At 36.2% G+C, this 13127-nt stretch overlaps 1 protein-coding gene across 1 annotated transcript in view; it reads left to right on the forward strand.

The window, feature by feature from the left end:
* Positions 1–7998: 7998 nt before the first annotated feature.
* The window catches only part of LOC127561345 (uncharacterized), a 39520-nt gene continuing 34391 nt past the window's right edge, over positions 7999–13127 (forward strand). The window contains exon 1 of the mRNA XM_051996620.1: positions 7999–8533. Coding sequence (XP_051852580.1) covers positions 7999–8533 — 535 coding nt within the window. The remainder of the gene's footprint in view (positions 8534–13127) is intronic.

A 13127-nucleotide genomic window follows, 5' to 3' on the forward strand; every position in this document is an offset into this window, starting at 1 on the left:
AGACCTTATCATTTAACTCCCTGACTACTAGAGACTCTAATTTCATTTTGGTTCCCTAAAACTAAATCTCATCAATATGAATTTCATAGCTATGACATCCAAATCATTCTGTTTGTAAACAAGATCAAAATAGGGGAGGAAAGCATAGCCAAATGATAAGAGGCTTCACAGTATTTCATTTAAGAACAATAAAAAGATTCATGGAATGGTCTGCGTTATTTTCTCAAAAATAATAACAAACATCATTTCATGTTGGTCATCATTGTTGTGCACCAATTAAAAGGATTTATGAGAAAAGAAAATTCACCATAAAAATATTTGTATATGCTCCTATTTGGAGGGTAATCATTTAATTTTTTCCCCTGAAGCCCTGGGTTTAGCATGATTCCTGCATGGCATATTTTGATTTATTTGCTGCATGGAATAACTATTGAAGCTATTCCAACATGGAACAATTTTATGAAATCTGACAATGTTCCCTTTTTAAAAAAATTTTGTCTTACTTTTTTAGTTACTCTTCCTTTTTGGCCTGAAGATCAAGAATTCATTTAAGAGCAATAATTGGACATTCAATGGCACCAGAAGTTTTAATACTTACCTTTTTAATAACAATTGCTATTTTCTTTGTCTTTTTATTCTAAGTATAATGCCTTGCACACAATAGCATTTAATGAATAGTTAGTAAGTGTGATTGCAGTCTGTCCCTAAAGCAATGCTTACAACTTTTCATGGTAGAACTTGGCCAAGATTCTTGTGACATAGCCTGTGGATATCCGTGCTCACTCTTCGGCTAGAATGAGGGAGGAGAGGAGGTCTTTGGACCTAGGAGACAGAGTAATTTTTACATGAAATACTTCATTAAATTTTCAATTCTTCTTCATGTGGAAGTCATTCACCTCCAAGATGAATGCAATTTCCCATGTTTGAATTTATTCTTTTTCCATGATGACTCAGGTGAAGTTTCTAATCAGAAATACTCAAGTTATTTCAGCCAGAGATACACCTCAATTATGAATGATGGATTTATGCTTCTCTTCAGAACACATTTAGATGAAATGATCTATCTCTTGATCAATTGATTGATCTTGAAAATTCAGTTATTTTTTCATGAATGAAACACTGAAATATTATTAATGTGCAATGTCTTTTATCTCATTACTCATTCTTATGTATGTTCAAAATGCTATTATCCATGGTTTTGGGCTTTGACCAGAATCATCAAGTTGTCTCAAGATAATACTTTTCATTATATTTCAGGAGTTATACTATGTCAATGTTAAAACATCTGAAATTCACTAGATAACTTCAAAATCTTCCCTAGCATACAGATGTCATATTTCTTTTCTTTTTCATAATCAATAGCTCAAAAAGTATTTTATAACTATCAATCAATATTTGGATATCCTTTTTTTAATAGAAGAGGGAAGAGATCTAGTTTTTTTTTAAATAAACCATGACATCACTCTCTAAATTTTTCACATCTCCCCCTGCTCCACATCTTTTCTGAAAATCTTGCCTTATACAGCACTGAAAAAAAAATTGAGATCGTTCACCAAGAAATCCTTTTTTATCTCATATCACTCTGATGCATTCCCCCACAACCTATTATTTCACTTCTGTCTCACATAAAAAGATGACCTTTCAAGTCAAGAGAAACCACAGTTCAAGAATAAGTGATTCCATTTCATCCCATCTTTTCCAGAACATTACTTTCTTTAGATTCCCTAATACCCCCTTTATCTTCAACATCTTACTCTTTGATTTCTGATTCCCTGCTACCTAATGACACATCTATGTCATGCTAGCTTTAAAAATCCCTCACCTAACTTGTCAGTCTTTAGTATCTATTTTCCTCTTTTCCTCCTCCCTCTTCTAGTAAAACTATTTGAGAAATGCAATTATAATCATTGCTTTCTTGTCATTTTTTCTCTTTCTCTTTTGAATTTTCTGCATTCTAGCCTCTGATCTTATCATTCAATCACTACTATTCCCCACAAAGTTACCAGTAATATCTCAGGGGCAGATATACTGATTTTTTATCAATCTTCATCCTTTCTGATTTCTCTGTAGCTTTTGATACTGTGTACAACTTCTTCTCATTGATGTTCTGTTGTCCTCAGCTTTTTGTAACATTATTCTCTTCTGCTTCTCCTCCTGCCTCTCAGACAACTACCTGTCCTTTAATGTATCTGCACTTTGGTCATATCTGCTATCAAATGGGGCCAGAAGATTCCATTGTGTACTCTCTTTTCATATGACTCCTTTATATTTTCCAAGGAGAACTCCTCATATCCCATGGATTCAATTATCAGCTTCTCAAGGCTGATGATTCTCATATCTGCTTATTTATCCCTAATATCTCTCCTGACCTACCAACCCTCAGCTCATATTATCAATTAGATATATTAAACAAAAGTCCTGGAAAAATCTTAAGTTCAATAATTCAAAACTTAAACTCATTCTCCTTTTCCACATCTTTAATAGAACTTTTGCTGGGTGCCCCTCATGTATTTAAACTCATGCATTCTTCCATTATCTCCTATTTTTGTTCTATATGTCGTGTTTGGATAGAGCCATTTGTAAGTAATATCCAACATGAAAATGAGATCTCTGAGGGCAAGAATGTGTTTTAGGCTTTTTTCTGTGCTGAGCAGAGTGACTAGAAATTGTTGACTTCATTTAACTATTCTTCATATTAGAAATCCTTAAGAGAAATGGTATACTCTTTGCCCAGAAACATTACTATTCAGTCTCTATACCAGAAATCCCAGAAAAATAAAAAGCCAAATGTACAAAAATATTGAAAGCAGCTATTTTGTTGTGATAAAGTTAGAAACTGAGATGTTCCAATTTAGTGAATGTCCAACCGATTTGTGGCATATGATTATGATGGAATATTATGCAACAAGAAATGATGGGAGAATGATTATAGAAAATTCTCAGAATGTTTACATGAATTTATGCAAAGAGAAGTGAGCAAAACCAGGGAAACAATTTACATATTAAGGGCAATATTATATAAAGAAATAACTGTGAAAAACTTAATAGTTTTGATCAATAAATGATCCACAACAGTTCCAAAGTATTTATGATGAAAAATGCTGTATTTCTCCAGAGAGAGAATGGATGGATGCTTGAATACAGACTGAAGTAAAATTTTCCTTGTTTTTCATAATTATTCCTTTTCCCCTTGGCTACAATACAGTTTATGTGGAAATGCATTTTCCATGACTTCCTATATATAATATATATTGATTTAATTTCTTTCTTATTAATGGTAGGAAGTAGAATGCATGATAGGAGAGAATTCAGAAGTAAAAATTTAAAAATAATAATATAATTTAGAATTAAAGAAAAAGAGTTATGTGGTCTAGACAAGGATAACTTTTCTCAAAATTTCACCTGTCTATTTTTTTGTAGGCAGAAATCTTTAGATGGATGATTGAGCTTGTCTGGTTTAGTTCTTCCATACCAAAGAGACTAGAGAACAGCTTCATGTAAATCATTTTTGACAGGAAACTGTTTCATGATATCAGAAATCATAATCAATATATTTCGGTTATTGAAAGGTGATATTGTATTAAGAATCCCATAGATGATAGTACATCATAATATTATGCTTTTGATAAATGAAAATGATTATTTTCTTTTCACAGATTTTTTTTTGCTTCTGTGTCTGACAGCCTCCACTGGAACCAAGACTGGTCTGGCAGTGATAGCAGGGACCTCTGCCTAGTATCTCTATTAAAACTGAGCCTGGTCTGGCACCCTTCAGGGTACTGAACTTTATCAACATTACTTTTTTCTAGCTTTGAAATGCTGGTGAGAGGTAACAGAGTTCCACAGGTGATCTTATAGAGGAAGAGTAAGTAATGTATTCAATCCTTTTAAACGCTTTCTTGGCCTGAGGCCAATCAATAATTTTTCTGTGAGGCTTTTGATATTGCAGGTTTGATTTTGCTGTCTTTTACTGAGTTTGTATTTTTATCTTCCCTGTCACTACAGTAATTTTCTATATTTAAGCTCTTTTCTATTTGCTAATTTTCCCATTCTTTTCCTCAACTTTTTTAAAAAAAAATTTATTTATTAAATATTTCCCCAGTTACATTTAAAACAATTTTTTTTTACATTTTTTCAACTTTTGAGTTCCAGATTTTCTCCCTTATTTAGTACCTCTAGCCTCCATTAAGGAACCACATGTGAGGGGCAGCTAGATGGCACATGGATAGGGCACTTGCTCTGGAGTCAGGAGAACCTGAGTTCAAATCTAGTCTTAGAGACCTAACATTTACTACTAGCTGTGTGACCCTGGGCAAGTTACTTAACTCCAATTGCCTCTCAAAAAGCACAGAAAAGAGAAAGAAACCACATGTGAAGTTATGCAAAAAATGGCATTCTCATCATCTCTCAATATTCCATGACAATAATGTAGCACAATTTTTTCAGCCATTCTTTAATTGATGGGTAGCCCCTCAATTTCCAATTCTTTGCCCTGAGAAGAGAGTTGCTAAAAATATTTTTGTCAATGGAGGTCCATTTCCTTCCTCCTCACTCCATTTTTAAAAATCTCTTTTCGTATTTATGCATAATAGTGGCATTGTTGAATCAAAGGATATACATGAATTTATAATCTTTTGATCATACATTATATCGTTTGATCATTTATCAATTTGGTCCATATCTCTTAGGTTTTTTTTTTTTTTTTATAAATTTGCCTCATTCCCTCTATATTTGAAAATAAGGTCTTAGAGAAACTTGCTTCAAAATTCTTTGTACAATTACTATGCTAACTATTTCCCCCTATTTATTCTATTCTCTCCCTTTACCCTGCCCACCTTCAAAAGTGTTTTGCTATTGCCTATTTGCTTCCCCAATATGCTTTCTCTCTTTTATCATCCTCCCTCTTCTCGTATCTAATTCCCCTCCTATTTTCTTGCACAGTAAGATAGATTTCTATATCCATATTGAGTGTCTATGTAATTTTCTCCTTCAGACAATTCTGATGAGAATAAGGTCCACCTACTCAATCTTTCTTCTCCCTCTTCCCCTCCACTCTAAAAGCTTTTTCTTCCCTCCTTTTTTATGACTGATAATTAAAACTATTCCATTTCTCCCTTTCCCTTTCTTCTAGTACATTCCTTTCTTCCCTCTTAATTTTATCACTTTTAACAATATTATCTCTTCATATTCAATTCACACCTGTGGTCCTCTCTCTCTCTCTCTCTCTCTCTCTCTCTCTCTCTCTCTCTCTCTCTATATATATATATATATATATGTGTGTGTGTGTGTGTATGTATATACATATATATATAAAGAGAGAGTATATATGTGTATATATATATATACACATACATATATATTCCTTCAAACTGCCACAATAATGAGAAATTCTAATAAATTACAATAATAAGTAGGAATGTAAACAAATAAACCTAATTAAGTTCCTTATGATAACACTTTCCTGCTTCTTCTGAGTCTCTTATTTAAAAACCAAACTTTCCATTCACCTCTGATCTTTTCATCATGAATGTTTGGGAAGTCTCTATTTCATTGAATGTCCAAGCTTAGGAGGTTTGTGCAGTTGTTTTGAGAGCTCCTTCTAGAGACCTGACTGACCACAAACATTTTTCTGCCCTGGAATTGTTAGTAATGTCCCCATGCCACTGTAGCTATAAGATCTAGTCTGCTAAAGCAACAGAGTCTTGCGTTGCTGACTATGAGGCTGGGGCTAGGGCTAGGGCTGCACTGCTTATCCTGACACCACACTCCTGACACCTATCCCATTGCCATAGATCCTCTCTGCTGATTATCCAAGTTTTCCCTAGTGTCCCACAGCTGAGAGTATCAGGAGCCACTGGCACTGCCACTAACTCAGATTCACGGGTTCTGTATTACTGACACTGGGGCTGGGGCTGGGGCTGAGGCCAGGCCAGGTCAGGGGTCTGGGTGGCTCTGGGGCTCTGGATGGAGCTGGGCCTGTGCTGTGACCAGATAGTATGTGTGCTGAGCTCCCACCCTGGTTCCACAGATCTTTCCTGCTAATCTTCCAAGTTCTCTTTGGTATCTTTTGGCTGAAAAGTCTGGAAACCACCAGTATTGCCCTTGATTCAGAAGTTGGGACTGAATCTGGGGCTGGGTGGGACTGCACTGATAGGGCCTACACCAGGATTGCACAACTCCCATGCTGGTGTCACAGAACTTCTCTGTTGAGCTTCTTAAGTTGGCCTCAGCTGGAAAATGTTCTATTCCTTCTCTTGGGGGTGTTCTGAAGCTCTAAAATTTAGTTAGTCATTATTTTAAATAATTTGAGACAGTTTCAGAGAGAAATTGGGCAAGTTTCTGCCTTTACTCTGCCATATTGACTCCACCTCCTTCCTTCAATTTGTGGATGTGGCTATTTTCAAAGGCAATTCTTGGGACCAGATTCTTGGTCCTTCTTCCCTTCTTCCCTTCCCTTCTCAGTTCTTCCCTTCCCTCTTTTTTCTTTATCTTTATTTCCTTTCCCACTTCTTTCCTCCCCTGCTCTTCCTTCATAATTTTCCCCTTATAAACCTTTCCCTTCCTTCCAAATCCCATCACATTGTATTCCCTCTTCTTTACTTCCATTCCATAATCTTCCTTTTTATTCATTTCATTTTACTCCTCTCACCTTCCTTTCCCACACTTCCGTCCTCTCCCTTTGCTTCCTTTCCCTTCTCATCTTTTCTTCTCTGCTCCAGAGTCAAAACTGATTATTTATTGAATTATCTGACAGAATTGTCCCATTTTTCCAGGACTGCATTCTAGGTGCAGACATTTTTTTTCTTTAAGCTCCCTTTTCTTAGTTTTAAAATGTAATCATTGCATTATATTTCCTGTATGCTTTTTTTTAATCTCCAAAATTCAATGAAAATCCACATCATTGAGACCAATTGAAATTAATCTGAATGTATTTAGATTTTTCCATGGCTATTGTTTATATCTATGTCTGAATAAGCCCAAGCAGAAGGATATTTCAATTTCTTAGGCAAATTACTTCTGCTACCATCAAATGGAATTAAAAGCAATCCCTTCCAAAAGGCATGTTCACTAATTCAGAAGTAGACATGACTCTAAATTTCCCACCCAGGACCTTACAGCTAGTAAATTTAAATAGAAACTGGTATATGTGAAGAATATTAAAAACAAACACTATTGAGGAAGGAAGTTATGAATAAATTCATATTGCTCACTTTAATTTGGCATATCTTCAATCCATAATCAGACTTCAGGCATTTATCTCTTTCTTTCTTTTCTATTCCATCATTATGTTGAATCTATAAAATGTACCAGAACAATTATGTTCAATTCTAGTTATAACCAAGGAAGCACTGCTCTTTTCTTTTGAGTTTCAGGTTCATATCCTTGATGGTAGGACACAACCATTTTGTCATCAACCATTTTTACCCTTACTAGAAAGGTTTCCTATTTTTCATCAATTGAAAGAAATCTTTCTCAACTGCTATGCCTCTTTTCTGGCACAGAACCTAAAAGTACAATATAACTATATTCAGAATTATATTACACCAAGAAAAAGCATCTTTCAGGCTGAAATGACTCACATTAACACCAGGAATTAAGCCAGAAGCCAGAACTAGGATCAAATGGAAGATATTGAGGAGAGGCATATTTAAGTTTGAGAGAAGGAAAAACAATTATAGCTGTTCCAAGTAAATGATGAAATGCTTTAAGATGGACATGAAAGAGGGACAACATATGAGGGATGATTCAGCAATAAAAAATACAATGGAAAATTTTAACAGGAAAATAATTATTTTTTTCTGTCCAAGTAAAAACATTTAACTCACTGACTAAGTTGATTATCATGTTTTCCTAGTGGAAAAAAGGAAATAAACAAGACTTTGTAATAGAAACCTCTTAAAAGTTGGGTATAAAAGAGATGCCTGAGACCAGGGTTCATCCATACTCAAGAAACTCATCCATCTGCAAACCAACCCAGAAACTCAACTCACCAACACCATGGTCAGCTCCTGTTGTGGCTCTACCTGCTGTGGCCAAAGCTGTGGCTCTAGCTGTTGCCAGCCTTGCTGCCGCCCCAGCTGCTGTATTTCTAGCTGCTGCCAGCCATGCTGCCGCCCCAGCTGTTGTACCTCTAGCTGCTGCCAGCCATGCTGCCGCCCCAGCTGCTGTATTTCTAGCTGCTGCCAGCCATGCTGCCGCCCCAGCTGCTGTACCTCTAGCTGCTGCCAGCCTTGCTGCCGCCCCAGCTGCTGTATTTCTAGCTGCTGCCAGCCATGCTGCCGCACCAGCTGTTGTACTTCTAGCTGCTGCCAGCCTTGCTGCCGCCCCAGCTGCTGTATTTCTAGCTGCTGCCAGCCATGCTGCCGCCCCAGCTGTTGTACTTCTAGCTGCTGCCAGCCTTGCTGCCGCCCTAGTTGCTGTACTTCTAGCTGTTGCCAACCCTGCTGTCGCCCCAGCTGTTGTACTTCTAGCTGCTGCCAGCCCTGCTGCCGCCCCATCTGCTGCCAGACCACTTGCTGCAGAACCACTTGTTGCCGCCCAACCTGCTGTGGCTCTTGCTGCTGAGTTCAGCTGCTGAACTCTCACCCTGGTCTGCAAATGCCCACAAGGCTATTTATGGCAAACAATAACAAATTCATCCGTGTGAGACCTATTTGAAAGTAATCACCACTACTCAGCATCCAAGTATCACCTTTCAATTGCCTTCATCCTTTTACATGGACATCAAATTTTTATTTAATTTAAATCCATCAAATAAAATTCTCAATTCCTCCCAAACCCCCATTACCTTCCTTGCTGACCTTCAGTCACCAATTATGCTCTCTGAAAAACATATTATCAACCATGTTTTTAGCTCACACTGAGATTTTAATACTAAGGTTGCAATAATGTGTTTTTTTTTCCTGAAGCAATTAAGTGACTTGCCTAGGTTACACAGCTTGGAAATGTTAGTGTCTGAGGTCAGAGTTCAACATAGGTCCTCCTGATTTCAGGGCTGGTGCTCTATTCACTGCACCATCTAGCTAATATTTATTTCTCAGTTTCCTTATCATATGGATTTGTCTTTGTCCTAATGTTTGTTTAATTCCAAATAAAACTTCCTGGCAATTAAATGAATCCAGTGGTTTGATGAATTCTTTGTCTTTTTGTGTTTCTTTGTCAACACCAGAGCAATTCTAAAAAATCACAGAATCACCTATTTTCAAGGTCTTCAGTGGTCTTTGAGTTCAATCCATGCCCCCAAAGCATATTGGCTAGTGTAGACTTAATAAGTGCTCAGACTGCCTCAGTGTACCAAGCCCCTAAAGTTTAACTTTTTCCTTTTCCCCTCAACTTATTCCCATCCAGATGTAAGCTAAATATGTACTCATTATATTCCTTCTTAGGCAGAGAGCTAACTATGTGACTGTGTGACTCACAGCCTTCCATAGATCACTTTGTCATGTCTTTATATCACATCATGGATAAAGTTGGTGAATGGTTATTGCGGGTAGAAAATGTTTGCTATGATCATTGACTGAAAAAGATCATTTCCAAAAGGCAAAATTCTGATGTGGAAAGAAAAAAAGAATAGGTTATAATAGTTCACTTATGAATAATGTAATTGAGTCTAACTCCATTTATGATCAGTAGAGTATGGAGAATCAGAAAGTCAAAATTCACAGGACATTCCAAGTTGGGCTTCATCACTAATTTCCTCTAATTCTTGCCTTGAAAATATTGTTAGGAATCATTATTTCTTCAGAGCAGAGTTTAGACTTAGGGTAGAAAAGACAAGTGATTTCCTAAGGCACAACATATACATAAGACATGAGAATATCAATAAACATGATTTTAAGACATGACAAGTTCACCTTCCATGCCATGCAGATGTTTGTAATAAGTAATAATGTAATAAGTAAGTCTGTAATAAATAAAATTTCATATGCTACCATTGAATCTAAATTTCCCTTTGTTGGAACTGAAATGTGAAGGAAAAGATGGTTTATCATAAATCCTGTATCTATTGAATCCTGACCAAAAATTGAATTGATGCAAAGTTTCTGTGCTCCATGGTTTCTTGCAATCAGAAATACAACTTATAGAATGCTAACTAGATCTTCCCCACCCAGTACTCTGAAATTGTAATGGTATGAACAGCACTACAAATACTCTCATTTACACAGAATAATTCATTAAAATTTCCATGATTTCAACCCCAAATTCAGTTCTGGATTGAAGATACCTGATGAGTTCTTTTAGAAATATCCTTATATTTCTCTATTTGTTTGTGACTTTTCTGAGTCTTCAGATTAATTGATCTATTTTGCAAATTTGTGTATTTTTTCATGAATGAAAGAATGAGAAATCATGCAATAACTATGTCTTTTATTTCATGTCTTGTGCAGTGATAATTTCTTACAATATTTCACTAGCATATTTCATTAAGGCAGAATCTCTGCTGGACTGGGTCATTGAGCTCATTTGGTTTAGATTTCTCATACCAAAGAAACTCCTGAATAGCTCATGAAGGAGTGTGGAAATGATTTTGGGCATGAAATTGTTTCATGAAATTAGAAGAAGTTACTCAATGCATATCTTTATGGAAAGACAATATTTTTATTACCAATCACATAAGCAATAGAACATGAAAAAGTGATAATTTAAAGAAATGTAGAATGATAATTTTGTATCCTAAACTTTATTGCTTTTGTGTCTGACTTATGAAATGCTGGGAGCAAACAGTCTTATACTGATCTTATCCAAAAGCATTTTGCTGTAGCTTTAAGGAGAGTTTATGGCATCTGTTCCATTTTAAATCATCAGATTCAGTATTAATGGATTATCCATGTTTGGAAGAGAAGGAAAAGGAAAACTAATACAAATAGAGATGACTTATGCTTGCAATAAAATGGATTTTTCACCCTTATCTCTTAGGTTGTTACCAATATGATTTCTTTCTGCAGATGATCTCAAAGATAAAGAGGTGTATTTGTGAGAAAAGAATCTTCTCTAAAATGGAAGGCAGTTTGGGTACTCACCAGCAGGAGGAGCCACAGCAGTCTGGCTGGCCGCAGGTAGTTCTGTAGCAGGTGTCTGGAAACATCTGGGGCGACAGCAGGGTTATCAGCAACTGGACACATAACAACTGGGGCAGCAGCAAATTGTGTGGCAACATGTGGTTTAGCAGTAGCAAGAGTGATAGCAAGAAGACTGGCAGCAAGAAGGCCGGCAGCACATGTGTTAGCAACAAACGGACAGGAGGCAGCTTGATCTGTAGCAACTGGACACAGAGCAAGTGGTTCTGCAGCAAGTATATGGGTATTTGATTGATTGGCAGCATACAGATTGGCTGCAACTGAATCTGCAGCAGCTGAGGGCACAGCATGCCCCTTTACAGATGAAGCCACAACAGGAGTTCACCATGGTCTCAGTGGATGGATCTTCTATTTTTCTTTCAAGGACAGAAATTGAATTGCATCAAAATGAACAAACAACAAACCAAAAAAAAAAAAAAAAAAAAAAACCCACAACCCACCAAAACAAAAAAACAAACACCTCTTTGTTCCTCAGGCCTCTTTTGTCATCTCAATGAACAACTGTTTCCAGAAATTCACAGGATTTCTTTGTTACTGTTTTTCATGATAGAAAAGTGAATCTTATTAAATGATTTATGTTGTTTATGAACAAAATTAGTTTTTCCTTGCTTTTTTAAAAATTGCTCATTTAATTCTCCTCCTTTCCCTAGCAGTATCAACATTTGTATTTTTGCCTATCTTCATTTATCTTCTGGTCAATCCTGTGAAATCCAGTTTTCAAGAATTTACATCAATAAATGTTTTATCTGCTATAAATGATGAGAAAGTCTACATTCTTCTCTGATTCCATAGGACAAATTGTGACAAAATGCATTTTCAGACCTGTAAATCCTGTTCATTATTTGCATCAAGTGAGTCATAGGCACAAGTGATATTAGCTATTAGAACTTAAAATGTTCTAGCTATTCCAGAGTCCTGAGCAAGAAATATGCGGGCAAAGATGCCATTTCCTTTCATTTCCTGATTTCCTTATTTTATTAATGATTGATGTATCTGACTTCAAAAGCGATAAGGAGAATAGAGGTGTGAATACTCCATTAAAGAGATTGTACCTAAGATTGAAGCTAAGATTTTAAGATAGCCACTTAAATTCCTCCACTTGTGCTGCCTCTTAATGGTTTGGTGATGATCCTGTCTATGCAAAGATTTTGTAAGTGTTGCATAAACCTTGGTAGGTTCTACCATCTGGCAAAAACCTTGTTGGTCCTACTTGGACTTTTTCTTTTTCTTAGTTGCCAAAGTACCTGTGGAGGAAGAAGCTCAGTATTAGGAGTCCACACATTTTATGACAGATTTTTTAGCTATGACAGCCAGAACATTATGAGAATAAACAACATTAAAATAGAGAAGTTTTAATTATAGGAAACAGAGAATTCATAGGGTTCCTCCCTTCCTTCTTCCTTTCCTCATTCCTTCCCTCCCTCCCTTTCTCCTCCCTCCCTTCTTTCCTTCCTTCCTTCCTTCCTTTTTCTTTTTTTTCTCTCTTTTTCTTTCCTTCTCTCTCTCTCTCTCTCTCTCTCTCTCTCTCTCTCTCTCTCCTCTCTCTCTCTCTCTCTCTCTCTCTCTCTCTCTCTTTCTCTTTCTCTCTCTCTTTTTTCTTTCCTTCTTTCTTTTTCTTTTTTATCCTGGGATTGTATTGATTCCTTCATGGTCTTCAACAGTGAAGACATTTATGAAATTCAACAATGTCTTCTTTCCATCCTTCCCAAGCATATTGAGTCTTGTTTATGTACTTTTCCTTTTTTTACTTCAGGTTCATGAATTCATTTATGAAGCAATAACTGAAAATTGAGTGGATCTAGAAATTTCATTATTTCCCTTCTTAATGGCAATGGCCATTTTCTTTGTCTTTTTATTCCAAGTACAATGCCTTGCATACTATAGGTATTTAATGAATAGTTAGTAGGTGGGATTGAATAACAGTTAGTCTGACACTACAGCAATACTTGGAAGTTTTCTATTAATAGTAGAACTTGTAGATGCTTATATTCAGGTGATATGTCCTTTGGACTTCCACAATCACCTTGAGGCCAGAATGAAGGAGGAGAG

This window comes from Antechinus flavipes, chromosome 4, assembly GCF_016432865.1.
Source record: "Antechinus flavipes isolate AdamAnt ecotype Samford, QLD, Australia chromosome 4, AdamAnt_v2, whole genome shotgun sequence".
Lineage (NCBI taxonomy): Eukaryota > Metazoa > Chordata > Mammalia > Dasyuromorphia > Dasyuridae > Antechinus > Antechinus flavipes.